Source organism: Erithacus rubecula, assembly GCF_903797595.1.
Source record: "Erithacus rubecula genome assembly, chromosome: 29".
Taxonomy (NCBI): Eukaryota; Metazoa; Chordata; class Aves; order Passeriformes; family Muscicapidae; genus Erithacus; species Erithacus rubecula.
In genome coordinates, this window is record NC_136681.1 from 3,428,071 (window position 1) to 3,443,957 (window position 15,887).

A 15,887-nucleotide genomic window follows, 5' to 3' on the forward strand; every position below is an offset into this window, starting at 1 on the left:
GGCGAGGGATTCACCCTCGGGGGGGCTCGCAGCGCCTCCTTTATCACCGGGGCTGGAGCATCCCGGCCTGGGCTCCGCCATGCCGCCGTCCCCCCGCGCCCAGGGGGCTCCCCCCATCCCCAGCCGCCCCCCGGGGCCGTGCCCGTGAATAATCGAGGCCTCCCTGCCGACACTAACCCAGTTTCTCAAGCATGAAGAAGATCGCAGCGGCTGCTCGGCGGCTGCCACCTGCGCCCGGGGGCTGCTGGCGCTCCTGACCCGGCCGTGGCACCCGCCCCGCTGGCCCAGCGCGCCCGGGGGGACAGCGGGAGGAGTTTGGGGACGCCCCAAATCCAGCACGAATCTCAAAAGCCAAGCCACGCTCGCCACATCCCCGCCCGGTCACCCCTTGTGCCCTTCAGAGCCGCGCCCGCAGCAGGGCGGTGCTGGGGGGCTCTGGGGGGCTCTGGGGGGCTCTGGGGGGTTCTGGGGGTGCGGGGTTCAGGGGGGTCAGGCCCTACCTTCAGGGGAGCCCATGGCCCGCCGCAGGCAGCGCCGCGCGTCCGCCGGGAGCCATCCCCGAGCCCAGCATTCCCGAGCCCAGCATTCCCGAGCCCAGCATCCCCTCCCCGCGCCGCACGCGCGTTGCCACAGCGACCGCCTCCCTCCGCAGCCCCGGGATGGAGCTCGGGGGATGCGCGGGAGCGGCTCCGGCAGCGCCGGGAGACATGGAGGGCGGAGGGAGGGCAGGAGCCGCGCAGGGACTCGGCCAGGGGTGGAGGGTGCGCAGGAAAAGGCTCGGGATTCAGAGAGGGATGGAGGAAGTGCAGGAGCATCCTCGGGATTCAGGGATGGGGGAAATGCAGGAGCATCCTTGGGTTCAGAGAGGGATGAAGGATGTGCAGGAGCATCCTCGGGATTCAGAGAGGGATGGAGGAAGTGCAGGAGCATCCTCGGGATTCAGGGATGGGGGAAATGCAGGAGCATCCTCGGGATTCAGGGATGGAGGATGTGCAGGAGCATCCTCGGGATTCAGAGAGGGATGGAGGATGTGCAGGAGCATCCTCGGGATTCAGAGAGGGATGGAGGATGTGCAGGAGCATCCTCGGGATTCAGGGATGGGGGAAATGCAGGAGCATCCTCGGGATTCAGGGATGGGGGATGTGCAGGAGCATCCTCGGGATTCAGAGAGGGATGGAGGATGTGCAGGAGCATCCTTCATCCTCACTCAACGAAGGAGGGAGTGCAGAACAATCCCCTGGATTTAGTGAGGGATGGAGGATGTGCAGGAGCATCCTCTGGATTTATTGAGGGATTGAGGGAGAGCAGGACCGTGCTTCAGCCCCACCGAGAGATGGGGGAAATGCAGGACAATCCCGTGGATTTAGGGAGGGATGGAGGATGTGCAGGAGCATCCTTCAGCTTCCCCAAGTGATGGAGGAAGAGCAGGAGCATCCTTCAGCCTCAGTGAGGGATGCAGGAAGTGCAGAACAATCCCCTGGATTTCGGGAGGGATGGGGGGAGTGCAGGAGCATCCCCTGGATTTCGGGAGGGATGGGGGGAGTGCAGGAGCATCCCCTGGATTTCCTGAGGGATGGAGGGAGTGCAGGAGCATCCCCTGGATTTCGGGAGGGATGGGGGGAGTGCAGGAGCATCCCCTGGATTTCGGGAGGGATGGGGGGAGTGCAGGACCATTCCCAGCCCCACCGAGGGCTGCAGGAAATGCAGGAGCCTCCCTTGGCCTCCCCCCCGCGCGGGATGGGGCCGAGCATCATCCCCCCATTCCCAGGGGATCCCACAACCCCTGCGCCCCCCCACAGCCGCTGCCGGACCCCAAAGTGCCCCCGCAGCCTGGCTGGGGGCTCTGGGCTCACCCAGGGGAGCTCGGTGACCTCCACGCTCCCAGGGGACACCACCAGCCCCGTCCCCCCAGTGCCACCCCCAGCCACGACAAGGAGAGGGGGATTTGGGGTGGCACCCATCACCCCGCAGCCAGGGGGGCTCTCACAGCCCCCTCGGACCCCCCCAGCATCCCCAGTGCTGGGAAAGGCTGGGAGCAGACACCCTCCAGTGCACTTTCTGCACAGAGGACATTCCTGTCCCCACCTCCCAGGTCTCACCTCAAAAAACAAGAAAGAAGCCGCGTGAGGGTTTTCATTTTCTCTCCTTCTCCAGCCATAATTAAAAAGGACTCACCCTTCCGAGCCCTTTCTATCCCGGGAGGTCGAGAAGAAAGAGAGGGGAGGAAGGGAGAAAAACCCTGAAAGAAAAGAGAGGAAGGGCTTGGGAAGGAGAAGAGAGAAAAAGAAAAAAAAAAAAAAAAAAGGGACAGGGGAAAAATTAAAGCGGAGATTACACAAAGGGAACTCCTCTACCTTTGAAGCTTTGCCTAAATTGGGGAGGGGGCGGCGGGGGCAGGGAGGGTCCGGACCCAGTCGGCTCCTTTCTCCTTTCAAGAATGTCTCGAATTCCTGCAGGAACAAGGAGCCGGGGCTGTGGGGCCGAAGGAAACGAGGGGAGGGAGGAAAAAAAATTAAAAAAAAAAAAATCAAATCACCGTGGCCGCTGGGTTAATTCCGGCCGCCACACCTGGGCAGCGGCGCCGGGCGCATTGTTCGCCCCTAATTGCCGGGTGTTGCATTTCCCTCCTGCTTTAAAGCTTCATTTAACTCAAACTGTTATAATTTTCTCCCCACTGCTCCCCTCCCCACCCCAGCCGGGCTTTGTAGGGGCTGGGGGAGCCCCGGGTTGGGGATTATGGCCCCCCCCAGGGTCCGGGGCCACCTCCCGGGGCATTGTCACAGTGATTATGGGGAGGGGGGACAGCGGTGGGGTCGGGGCGAGCGGAGGGGGGACAGTGATGGTGCCAGGATGAGGGGGTGAGGTTTGGGGGGGTACCTGGATGAGAGGGATGAAATTTAGGGGAACAGGCTAAGGGGGATGGGATTTAGGGGAACAGGAGGAACAGGGTGTGGGAAATGGGGTTTAGGGGGGAAACAAGGAGGAAACAGGCTGAGGGGGATGGGATTTGGGGGTACCAGGCCAAGGGGGATGAAATTTAGGGGAACAGGCTGAGGGGGATGGGATTTGGGGTACCAGGCCAAGGGGGATGCCCTGGGAGGGGATCAGGGGGTACCAGAGTGATGCCCTGAGTGTGCAGAACAGGGGGCACCACGCTGGGCATGTCATGGGGGGACACTGGGTGCCACCCTGGGGGTGCTGCCCTATAGGGGAACAGTGGGTACAACCCTGGGAACCCCATGGGGGGACACTTGGGGTCACTGTCCTGCTCACCAGGGTGGAGCCACCACCCCCAGCGCACAAACTGACCCCAAACAGGGATGGGGGCACAAGGGTGGGTCCCCCATCCCAAGGAAGGAAAACACACCCAGACCCCAAAGTCTGAACTCTCTTTTATTTCCTTGATGTTTCCTCCTTTACACCGAGAGACTCTAAAGGTTTAGGCATAAAACCAACTCACAGACAACAAAATTGGTCAAAACACAAAATACAAACGATAACAAAATAAAAACCATTGAAAGGCAGCTTCTCTTTGGCCTGGTGGGCGCCCACAGTGTCCCTGTCCCTGCCAGGACCTTCCCCTGCAATAAATAACACGGGCACCCCTCAGAGTGGGGGATAAGTGCTGGCCTCGGGGGCTGGGGGCTGGAACGTCACCCCAGAGGGACATCCCACCCCAGAGGGGACATTCCAGTCCCCTGGGGACACCCTGACCCCCCTGGAACCGAGAGGGGATGGGGACGTGTCCGGGGTGGTGGCACAGGGACGAGGCCGTGGCAGCTGGGCCGGGGACAAAGGCACGGGGTGAGGAATGGGGGGTCCATGGGGGGATTCAGGACACACTCAGCACCCTGAGGGGGGTGGACAAAGACCCTGGACACCCCAGGATTTACTGACCATCTGTGAGGGGAGAGGACAAGGGCTGTGGCTTGGGAACATGGGATGCTCCAGGGATTTGGGATCCCTGTGACCATCTGTGACAGGAGTGGAGAAATGCCCTGGACACCCTGGGACACTCCAGGAGTCACTGACCATCCTTGAGGAGAGGGGAAAAAGGTCCTGGACACCCCAGGACTCAGGACCACTCCCCACCCTCGGGGCGTTTCGAACCCAAACCATTTTTGTAAAAACGGGGAAAACCGCGGGTCTGGGAGCCGGGACCGCCCCGGGGATCACTCCGGGACATCCCCGGGATCCGGTTCCCTGCGGGGGCAGACCCCGGTCAGTCCCGGTTCCGTGTGGGGTCAGTCCCGGGCCGGTCGGGTCAGCCCCGGTCCCGGTTCCGTGTGGGGTCAGCCCCGGGCCGGTCCCGGCTCCGTGTGGGTCAGATGCGGGTCAGCCCCGGGCCGGTCCCGGTTCCGTGCGCGGTCAGCCCCGGGCCGGTCCCGGTCCCGGCTCCGTGCGGGGTCAGCCCCCGGGCCGGTCCCGGTCCCGGATCCGTGCGGGGTCAGCCCGGGCCGGTCCGGTCCCGTGCGGGGGTCAGATGCGGTCAGCCCGGGCCGGTCCCGGTCCCGTGTGGGGTCAGATGCGGGTCAGCCCCGGGCCGGTCCCGGTCCCGTGTGGGGTCAGATGCGGGTCAGCCCCGGGCCGGTCCCGGCTCCGTGCGGGTCAGCCCCGGGCCGGTCCCGGCTCCGTGCGGGGTCAGCCCCGGGCCGGTCCCGGTTCCGTGCGGGGTCAGCCCCGGGCCGGTCCCGGTTCCGTGCGCGGTCAGCCCCGGGCCGGTCCCGGTCCCGGCTCCGTGCGGGGTCAGATGCGGGTCAGCCCCGGGCCGGTCCCGGTCCCGGCTCCGTGCGGGGGCCGCGGGCGCGCCGCGTGGGCGAGGAGGAGCCCACGAACTGGAAGTGCTTGTGTCGGGGGGCGTTGGGGAAGGGCAGCGGGCCCCGGTGCAGGCGCTTGATGAAATGCGCCTCTCGCTGCGTCTGGCGGCTGCGGGAGGCGCGGCGGGGCCGCCCCCGCCGGCTGAAGGCCATGTACCAGCCCTCGTAGCGAGCGCTCCGGAACGCCGTGTAGTTGTTCTCCAGCACGATCTCGGTGAAGATGCAGTCCTTGCTCTTGCCGTTGGGCTGAGGAGGAGGAGGAGAGAGGGGGGGTTTAAGGTTTGAGGGGGTTGGGGGTGGGATTTGGGAGGGGTGGGAGTGAGTTGGACTGTCTGTGGTGGCCTCCAGAGCATCCTCGAGACCCTGCAGAGCATCCCTGAGACCCCCAGAGCATCTCTGACATCCCAGAACATCCCCGAGACCCCCAGAACACCCCTGACTTCTCCAGTTCATCCCTGAGACCGTGCAGACCATCTCTGACACCCCCAGAACATCCCTGACATCCCCCAGAGCATCTCTGACATCCCAGAACATCCCTGAGACCCTGCAGAAGATCCCTGAGACCCTGCAGAGCATCCCTGACATCCTCCAGAGCATCCCTAATATCTCCAGTTCATCCCTGAGACCCTGCAGAGCATCTCTGACACCCCCAGAACATCCCTGACATCACCAGAGCATCCCCGAGCCCCTTCGGGGCATCTCTGACATCCCAGAACATTCCTGAGACACCCCCAGAGCAATCCTGACAGCTCCAGTTCATCCCTGAGACCCTTCAGAACATCCCTGAGACCCTTCAGGGCAGCCCTGACATCCCAGAACATCCCTGAGACATTCCCAGCACATTCCTGACACTCCCAGAGCATCCCTGAGCTCCCCCCAGTTCCTCTCTGCCAGCCCCAGCCCATCTTTATCACCCCAAAACACACCCCCATCACCCCAAAAACCATCCCTGCCACTCTCTGGATCACTTTTGTCACCACGTCTGAGACAGCCCAGCTCATGTCACCCCCAGCATACCCCTGCCACCTCCTAAACTCCGATTTTATCACCCCAAAATCCATCCCTGCCACCCCATTCCCTATGGATTCAACCCCCGCGCACCAAAAGCAGGAGGAACAGGGGTGAGGAGGAGCCCCCCCAAAAGTGCCCCAGGGGGTTTTTGGGGTGGCCCAGGGATTTTTTGGGGGTCTCACCTTCCCGATGAGTTTCCCCCTCTTGCTCATGCAGATGTATTTGTCACTCTCGGCCCCTTTGATCCGCACGCGGCTCCCGAAGGTGTCGGTCTCCACGATCAGCTTGGCTGCCGGGAGGGGACGTGTCCCTGGGGAGGGGCTGGGACACGCCCGGCCCCCCAAAATCCCCCCAAAATCACCCCCGGTCCCTCCCCAGCGCCTCCCTTTTCACGCCCCCAAAAAAAGAAAAAAAAAAAAATTATTTGGGAAAAGCAGAATCGTCCCCTGTGCTGTCACCTTCCACTCCCTCCAAGGAATCCCAGGAAGATTCCCGAGATGATTTTTCATTTTTGGAGGAATTTGGGTCCTCCACAATCTGAGATTCCACAGCGGGGAGGAAAATTTTTCTTTTTCTGGGAATTTCTCCAAAGGATTTTGTGGAAAAACCCAAAAATGGGGGGTAGGGATGAAGGCAGAGGCTCTTCCTATTTAGGAGGAGGCGATTTTCCTCCAGGAAAAACTGTTTTGTCTCCAGGAAAGGATTAGAAAACACAAATCCTAAATAGGGGAATATTTATGATTTCATATTAATATTTATGATTTCATATTAATATTTATGATTGCCTGAATACGAGAATTGCAAACACTGCACAGAGCCAGAGAAATCCACGATTTTGGAAATTTTGAAGGGTTTTTTTCGCTGCAGAATTGTTTTTGGGAGGGGGGAGGCATCAAACCAGGAATTCCTACATTCCTTCCTGCATTTAATATTAATATTCATTATTTAATATTAATATTTATTAGTTATTATTTATGATCTTATATTTACAATTCCCTAAATGTGAAGATTACAAACGCTACACAGAGCAGGACAAACCCACAATTTTGGAAATTTTGAGTTTTTTTTTTTTTTTAGGAGGGGGATATCAAACCAGGAATTCCTGCATTCCTTCTTGCACTTACTATTAATATTATTTATTATTAATATTTTTTATTACTTACAATTCCCTAACTATGAAGATTACCAACACCACACAAAGCCGCACAAACCCACAATTCTGAATTCTTCAAACACTTTTTTCACCGCAGAATTTTTTTTTTCCAGCCGGATTTTTTTGGGAGGGGGGAGATCATCCAACCAGCAATTCCCGCATTCCTTCCTGCACTTTAATATCAATATTTACGATTTATTATTTATAAGTTATTATTTATAATTCCCTAACTATGAAGATTACCAACACCACACAAAGCCGCACAAACCCACAATTCTGAATTCTTCAAACACTTTTTTCACCGCAGAATTTTTTTTTTCCAGCCGGATTTTTTTGGGAGGGGGGAGATCATCCAACCAGCAATTCCCGCATTCCTTCCTCCACTTTAATACTAATATTTACGATTTATAATTCCCTAAATAAGAGGATTAGCCGCACAAACCCACAATTCTCAATACTTCAACCACTTTTTCACCGCAGAATTTTTGTTTTCCAGCCGGATTTTTTTGGGAGGGGGTGGATCATCCTCACTCCCCGCTGCGGTTCCAACCTCACCGAATTTGTTGCCGTCCTCGGCGGTGGCCGTGACCCTCCTGCCGCGCACCTGGACGTGTTTGCCGCTGGTGCGGCTGTACAGTTGATACTCGCGGGTCTGCCGCCGGCTCAGCTGGTCCGTCATCGCCCCCTGGTCCCTCACGTACTGGTTAAAATTAGGAGACGGTTGGTTCTCCCCCTTCGTTCACAAAAATTCGAATCAATTGGGTTTTGGGGTGGTAAAGGGAAAGGGGAGGGGAAGGGGGTGGTGTGGGGTTAGTTTTGGGAGGATTTTCTCATTTCGCGGGGATGCTCAGGGGATTTGGGATGGGAAGCTGGAGTTGAGTTGGGGAAACACCAGCGAGGAGCCCAAAATCAAAAGTGAACCCCAAAAGTGGAGGCTGTTTTTTCACAAAAATTCGAATCAATTGGGTTTTGGGGTGGTAAAGGGAAAGGGGAGGGGATGGGAGTGGTGTGGGGTTGGTTTTTGGGAGGATTTTCTCATTTCGTGGGGATGCTCAGGGGATTTGGGATGGGAAGCAGGAGTTGAGTTGGGGAAACACCAGCGAGGAGCCCAAAATCAAAAGTGAACCCCAAAAGTGGAGACCTTGGTTCTCCCCCTTTGTTTACAAAAAACAACTAATCAATTGGGTTTTGGGGTGGTAAAGGGAAAGGGGAGGGGATGGGGGTGGTGTGGGTTTGGGTTTTGGGGGATTTCTGGGATGATTTGGGGTTTGGGAGGATTTTCTCATCTCCCCCGGGATGCTCAGCAGGAATTTGGGATGGGAAGCAGGAGCTGAGTTGGGGAAACACCAGCGAGGAGCCCAAAATCAGAACTGAACCCCAAAAGGGCTCCGTGGCTTCTCCCAAATGTGGGATTTTAGGAAAAAGCAGAGCTGAGCAGGGCAGGAGGGAATTCGGGGATCCGGACTTCAACCAGAACATCCCAAAGGAAAACTCGGCACCCAAGAGACCCCAAAACTCCTGAAATGGGTGGGATGCAGGTCTGGCATCTCCTGCTGGGAACATTTGGGGTCAGTGGATTTTAAAATTTGGGGTGGGGAAGGATTTTCTCATCTCGCGGGGATGCTCAGCAGGAATTTGGGATGGGATAACACCAGCGAGGAGCCCAAAATCAGCCCCAAAACCCCAAAAAATGGAACCCCAGGGATCCCAAAAGGGCTCCGTGGCTTCTCCCAAATGTGGGAATTTTGGGGAAAAGTGGGCAGGGGAGGATTTGGGGTCCCCACTCCAACCAGAACATCCCAAAGGAAAACTCAACACCCGAGAAACCCCAAAACCGACCTGGAAGAGGTGAAATGCAGGGCTGGATTTCAGATTTTTTCAGGAATTTCAGGTATTTTTCATGGATTTCAGACATTTTTCGTGCCGGGATTTGACACCAGCACCCCCAGCTCTGCCATCCCCCTACCCAGGGCTGGCATTTGGGGTCCCACTGCCACTTTGGGGTGCTCAGGACCTGCCCCCCACATTCCCAGCGTGAGGAATCGCCTGGCTGGGAATTCGCCTGGGGGGGGGGGGGGGGGGGGGGGGGGGGGCGCTGCCCGCCCCCCCCAAATCCCTCCCCACCCCCTTTGTGCTCTCCCACACTCATTTCCTGCCTTTCAAACCTTTGGGATCGGTGGAATGGGAATTTTTTACGGGGGCTCCTCTCCATCAAAGGCGCTTCCCCGCTCGTTTTCAAAGAAATAAAAGTATTTACCTTGGGAAGGGGGGGGAAAAATTTGAAAAAAAGGAGAAAAAAAGGTGGCGAGGATGTTTTAATGCCGGAGCCCCGGGGGTTTTGTTCGGGCGCTGGTATGGAAGAGTGGATTTTAAAAGCTGCCGCTTTTCTAAAGCTCACAAAAAAAAAAAAAAAAAAAAAAAAAAAAAAAAGTGGGAGCAGCCCCAGAGGGTGTGGGGGAGAGGGGAGGGGGGTCCAACATCGCACCCCCCGCCCAAGGAGGGTCCAAAACCAGCTCCGGGGGGTCCCAGCGCGGCCCTCGCCCACCCCCAGGGCAGCAAAGCCCCCGCACCTACCTGGGACTGACAGGAGAACATCAGCAGCTGGAAACATCTGCGGGAAAATGGAAAAACGGGAAGTTTTGGGGGGAGCAGGGGGGTTCCTCCTTCCCCCCCAGCCAGGGAGAAAACTGGGAATAATCCCAGGGAGAAAAACTGGAATAAATCCAGAGAGAATCCTAGGATAAATCCAGAGAGAGAACTGCGGGAATCAACCAGAGAGAAAATCGGGAATAAAACCCGGGGGGGAAAAAACCCGACAATAAAACCCAGGGGGGAAAAATCCCGACAATAAAATCCAGGGGGGAAAAAAAACCCGACAATAAAACCCAGGGGGGAAAAAAAACCCGACAATAAAACCCAGGGGGGAAAAAAAACCCGACAATAAAACCCAGGGGGGAAAAAAAACCCGACAATAAAACCCAGGGGGGAAAAAAAAACCCGAAAAAAAAACCCAGGGGGGAAAAAAAAACCCCGACAATAAAACCCAGGGGGGAAAAAAAACCCGACAATAAAACCCAGGGGGGAAAAAAAACCCGACAATAAAACCCAGGGGGGAAAAAAACCCGACAATAAAAACCAGGGGGAAAAAAACCCGGGAATAAAACCCAGGGGGGAAAAAACCCGGGAATAAAACCCAGGGGGGAAAAAAACCCGACAATAAAACCCAGGGGGGGAAAAAAACCCGACAGTAAAACCCAGGGGGGAAAAAAAACCCGACAATAAAACCCAGGGGGGAAAAAAACCCGACAATAAAACCCAGGGGGGAAAAAAACCCGACAATAAAAACCAAGGGGGAAAAAAACCCGGGAATAAAACCCAGGGGGGAAAAAAACCCGGGAATAAAACCCAGGGGGGAAAAAAAACCCGACAATAAAACCCAGGGGGGAAAAAAAACCCGACAATAAAACCCGGGGGGAAAAAAACCCGACAGTAAAACCCAGGGGGGAAAAAAAACCCGACAATAAAACCCAGGGGGGAAAAAAACCCGACAATAAAACCCAGGGGGGAAAAAAAAACCCGACAATAAAACCCAGGGGGGAAAAAAAACCCGACAATAAAACCCAGGGGGGAAAAAAAACCCGACAATAAAACCCAGGGGGGAAAAAAAACCCGACAATAAAACCCAGGGGGGAAAAAAACCCGACAATAAAACCCAGGGGGGAAAAAAACCCGACAATAAAACCCAGGGGGGAAAAAAACCCGGGAATAAAAACCAGGGGGGAAAAAAACCCGGGAATAAAAACCAGGGGGGAAAAAAACCCGGGAATAAAAACCAGGGGGGAAAAAAAACCCGGGAATAAAAACCAGGGGGGAAACCTCGCGGGGGAGGGGAAGCCCGACAATAAAACCCGGGGGGAAAACCACGGAGAACCTTCGGGGAAAAAACCCGGGAGAAAGTCGGGAATAAAATCTGGGGAGAGACCTCGGGAAATCACCCCAGGGAGAAAAATGGGGAATAAAACCCAGGGAAAAAAATGGGGAATAAAACCCAGAGAGAACACCGGGTATCAGTCAGAGAAAAAACTGGGAATAAATCCCTGGGAGAGACCCCAGGAATCGCCTCAGGGAGAAAATGGGGATTAGAAGCGGGGGCGAGCTCCGGGATTAAAAACCGGAACAACCCCGGGGAGAAGGACTCGGGAGATAAACCCGGGAACGAGTTCGGGTTTAGCGCGGGTTTAGCGCGGGTCCGGCTCACAGGGACAGGTTCTGCAGGCTGAGGGGCTGCATGGCCCCCTCGCTCCCCCCGGGCTCGCTCCCGTCCCCGCCGAGCGCTGCCCCGAACTCCGCGGCTCATGGGGGAGCGGCGGGGCTGGGGGGCTTCTCCTCCTCTTCCTCTTCTCCTCCTCACTCCTGGGGGACACCCGGCGCCCTCCCGTCCCCGGGGTCCCCTCGCCATCAGCCGCCCGCGCTGGCCCCGGCCGGGGCGGGGGTCGCAGCCCCCCGCTCCATGCGGCGGCAGGAGGGGGGCGCGGCGGCGGGAGCGGCTTTAAAGGGGGGATAGACCCCGAGGGAGGGGCTGGAGCTGCCCCGGGACAGGAGGAGGGGACAGGAGAGTTTTTGTCACCCCGCTGTCACCGGATGCCGGGGCGGCTCTGAGGGGGGATTTTGGATTCTCGGGGATCCCCCCCCCCCCGGCACCGTTTGCTGCGCCAGGGGGGTGTGAAATGCCTGATAAACCCCCCCGGCAGGAGCTGGGGACCCCCGGGGGGGCAAACAACCCCCAGGGGCAGCACAAAGGGGGTAGGGGGCATTCAGAGCTCACCTGCGTTCACAGCCGTGCCTCAGTTTCCCCGGCGGGGCGAGGTGCGGGGGCCAAGGCAGGAGGGGGGGCAGGGGGAATTAACCCCCCATGTACAGGAGGGTGAGGGGTCTGATTACATAAAAAAAAAAAAACAAAAAAAACCCAAAAAACAGCAAAATCCTCCAAATTATCCCCTCCAGGACAAGGTGGAACAGTGAGGAACCCACCCCCCATCCACAGGAGAGCGGGGGGGTTCGATTCCATTAAAAAAATAAAAAGAAAAACCAAATTAACCCCCCCCCCCCCCGGGCACAGGGAGAGCAATGGGGAACCAACCCCCCCGTGCACAGGAAGGTGTGGGGTCTGATTCCATAAACAACCCAAAAAAACAACAAATTAACCCCTCGGGGCCAAGGGGGAACAGTGGGGAACCCACCCCCCACCCACAGGAGAGCGGGGGGCTTCATTCCCTTAAAGAAAAAAGAAAAAAAACCTAAATAATCAAAAATTTCCTCCAAATTAACCCCCCCGCGCCCAGAATTCAGCCCCACGCCACTTCGCAGCCCCCCAGAACCACAAAGGGGGGGCAGCCCCGGCTCTGGGACCCCCTCCCGCCTCGGGGGATGAGTGATGGACGCGGAGCCTTCATCGCCCCCGGGCCCCCCCCCCCCGGAGCTGTCAGCGCATCCCGGGGGGCGCGGGACCCCCGCGGGGTGAGGACAGGCGGGAGCGACAGCGCTGCTGCCACAGCTGGAACAGCTGGAACAGCTGGACAGGAACGGCCCCGTGCTGGGGGGGCACAACGGGTTAACATCCCCTCACTGCCCTAAAACGGGGGGTCGGGTCCCCTCTGAGCCCCCCCAAATTCAGGGTAGGGGGATCCAAGCCTGTCCCTAATCCCCCACCATTCATAGCGCCCCACGGGTGGGGGGGGCGGGGGGGGGGGGCAGCCCTGGCCCCCCAAATTCAGAGCAGCAGCCCCACCCGAGGCTGGGGGTGCTTCCACAGACCCCCCCCCACCAAACAGCACGCCCCAAAAACTGGGTTCAGACGTATCCAAAAATGAAATTAAAAATAGCACAGAACTCTCTCAAATATCCCTGAACCCCAAAACATCCCGAAGGAACCCCTAAAATAAAACCCAAAAACTCTGGAGCATCCAGGTCTCCCCACGTCTCGGGACCCCAAAAAACCAACCTGGAGACCCCAAAAATGAACCCAGAGATCCCAAAACACCCCTGAGCCTACCCAAAAACTCCCTAAAAATCCAGGGGGGCTCCCGCAGCCCCCCCGCAGCAGCACGGGGAGCCAGAAGTGCCAAAATGTGAATTTATTTGGGATTTATTTAGGATTTGGGATCGGCACCACCACCAGCAGCAGATCCCGCTGCCTCCGGGCGTCCCAGCACCTGCAAGGGAAGAAGAAAAAGGATTTTTTTTTTTTTTTTTACCCGCGGGGATCTCGGGGTGAGCAGTCCCGAACAATCCTCACCCCAATCCTCACCCGGCCGCGCTCCGATGGAATTCCCGTCACTTTTTGGGTGCGGCTTTCCTGCCCCGCCCGGCTCCGCGGCCCTGCAGGAACAGGGAGGGGGGGGCTGAACCCCAAATCTGTTTCTCCCCCATTTTTGAGGCGTTTCCCTCACCAGCAGCTCCTGGTGGGATCTGGGGGTACAGGGGGACACCCCAAAAACTCCTACCTTGCTGTGAACGGGGGCCTTGGGGCCGAGGTTCCTCCTGCTGTGGAGAAAACGGGGTTGGGGTTTTGGGGTGTGGGGTCCCGGTTTTGGGGGATCCCCCACTCCAGGATTCCCATACTCACAGCTCATCCTCCTTTTCCGGTTTCCTTCCCTACGGGAGACAGAGAGGGAGATGATGGAGACTCTTCCTCCCCTGAGGGATGAAGGTCACGGCTCATCCCTTTAACAGAGATAAATTTGGGGTCCCGGGACCCCAAAACAGGTGCTGACCCTGGCAGTGCTGCTCCTCTGGGCACCTTTGGGGGGTTTCTTGGGGGGCTCCTCCATTTCTTCCTCTTCACCCTCATCCTCCTCATCCGAGCTCAGGAGCATCACTGTAGGAGAGGATGGCTGAGCCCCCAGACCCCGCTGGGGGGCGGGGGGACCCCAAAACACAGGGGGGGACCCCGAAACTCACGGGACACGTGCTGACCGCTGATATAGACGGGCCCGGAGCCGGCCCGCAGGCGGAAAGTCACCGGGGGGTTCAGCTCTATTCCGGCCAGGGTAGCCTGGAAAATAGGGGTGCAAACAGCTCCTGGGGACCCCCGCGGGACCCCCAGCCCCCTCCCCAGGCCAGCAGCGCCCCCAGCCCCCTCCCCGGGCGCTCACCGTGGGCAGCACCGAGGGTTTCAGCGTGGCCAGCGGCACCGGGGTGCGCCCGTCGCCCGTCGCCACCTCCACCACGTGGAATTCATCGCGGGCCGTCTCCCCCAGGCAGATCTGGGAATCGGGAGATAAATTAGAAATCAGGAACTCATAAAATTCAGATATTCCTCATCCAGCGATTTTTTTAAAATTATTTTTTGGGGGGGATTGAGGGTATCCCCCCGCCCCATCCCGGGGTCACCCATCTGAAGGATGGAGAAGAAAATCTCTGCAGGACCCCTCACTGAACCCCAGGGGTTTTGGGATCCCCAGGGTTTTTTGGGGGGCAGCGGGGCGAGCGCAATCCCTGCTCAGCCATGGGGAATTCACCCCCAAAAAGCGGGAAAAAATCGCCCAAAACCACCAAGAATTTGGGGAGGTTGAGGGACAAAATCCTCCTCTCTCTGCCACAATCTCTCCCACATCCCCGCTAATTAATTAATCCTGGAATTAATCCCGGGTCATTTTCCCCAGGTAGCGGGAAGAGCAAATCCCCCCTCACAACGCCCCTGGGTTTGGGGGGTTTTTTATGGTTTTTTGGGGGTTTTTGGGGTCACGCACCGTGCGCAGGACCAGCTGCTGCTCGCAGTTCCAGTCCTCGGGCACATGGAAGGTGTAGGAGCTCTTGGCGCCGCTCAGTTCGCACCCTGCGGGGACAGGAGGGGACAGAGCCGTGCCGGGAGGGGGTCCCGAATAGGGGGAACACCCCAGAGATTTGGGGGGGCGCTGTAGGGTCGCTACACTCACCCCAAAAAATGGACACGGGTCCCTCGTCGCGGCTGTCGCTGCTGCAGCTGCTGCTCTCAGTGAAGGACATGGCTCGGGGGTGTCACAGTCTGGGGGGGGACACGCACAAATATGGGACCCCGCCAAAACCTGCAGCACCCCCAAGGCCGCCCCCAGCCCCAAAACACTCACCCAAAGCAGCGCCTCGAATGCCAACCCCAGGAGCGCCCCCAGATCAGCGGGGTCACCCCACATCGGGCACTTATGGGGCGCAGCGGCCCCGCCCGGCCCGGGCAGCCATTCAGCGGCAGCCGCAGGGTTAATGAGTTAATTAATGAGGTAATTAATGAGGTAATTAATTAGGTAATTACCCATTCAGGTGTGGGGCTAATGAGCGTGAGAGCCCCTGCTCGCCCCGCCGTGTGTCACAGGTCACAGTGTGGGGACACCCTTGGTGGCCTCGCCACGCGCGTCCCCTCGCTCTGTGTCCCCGTGTCCCTCGATGTCCCCCCGTGTTCCTCAATGTCCCCACGCGTCCCCTCCATGTCCCCTCGTGTTCTCTTCCCTGTCCCTCGATGTCCCCCCACCGTGTTCCCCATCTCCCCTGTCCCCTCCTTCTGAATGTCCCCTCGTGTCCCTGCGCTCCTCGTGTCCCCCCGATCCCCCCGTGTCCCGTTGTCCCCCTTGTCCCCCTTGTCCCCCCCGTGTCCCCCCGCCACACGTGTCCCTTCTGTCCCCCCTTATCCCTCCCCATCCTCCCCTTGTCCTGCTGTTCCCAACGTGTGCCCCCATGTCCTCTGTCCCCCCTCCTTGCCCCACTCCTCGTGTCCCTGTCTCCCTGTCCGTCTGTCCCTCCTCTGTCCGTCTGTCCCTCCCCTGTCCCTCTGTCCCTGACCTGTCCGTGTGTCCCTGACCTGTCCGTCTGTCCCTCCCCTGTCCCTCCTCTGTCCGTCTGTCCCTCCCTGTCCCTCTGTCCCTCCCCTGTCCCTC

The 15,887-nt window shown here is 58.2% G+C and overlaps 2 protein-coding genes across 2 annotated transcripts; both read right to left on the bottom strand.

Annotated features, from left to right (window-relative positions):
- Positions 1 to 4,757: 4,757 nt before the first annotated feature.
- Positions 4,758 to 11,271, bottom strand: FGF17 (fibroblast growth factor 17; the record flags this gene model as incomplete). Its single annotated transcript, XM_079328976.1, has 5 exons — positions 4,758 to 5,063; positions 6,011 to 6,117; positions 7,537 to 7,681; positions 9,556 to 9,592; positions 11,240 to 11,271. 5 exons carry the CDS (start codon positions 11,269 to 11,271, stop codon positions 4,758 to 4,760), a joined length of 627 nt encoding a protein of 208 aa, XP_079185102.1.
- A 1,839-nt stretch (positions 11,272 to 13,110) lies between these two features.
- NPM2 (nucleophosmin/nucleoplasmin 2) lies at positions 13,111 to 15,022 on the bottom strand. Its single transcript, XM_079328847.1, has 9 exons — positions 14,919 to 15,022; positions 14,733 to 14,818; positions 14,136 to 14,246; positions 13,942 to 14,035; positions 13,755 to 13,858; positions 13,607 to 13,635; positions 13,485 to 13,524; positions 13,289 to 13,359; positions 13,111 to 13,193 (listed from the first exon to the last, which is right to left on the bottom strand). The coding sequence occupies exons 1-8, from the start codon at positions 14,986 to 14,988 to the stop codon at positions 13,315 to 13,317; spliced, it is 579 nt and encodes a 192-aa protein (XP_079184973.1). The 5' UTR covers positions 14,989 to 15,022; the 3' UTR covers positions 13,111 to 13,193; positions 13,289 to 13,314.
- Between the last annotated feature and the right edge of the window lie 865 nt (positions 15,023 to 15,887).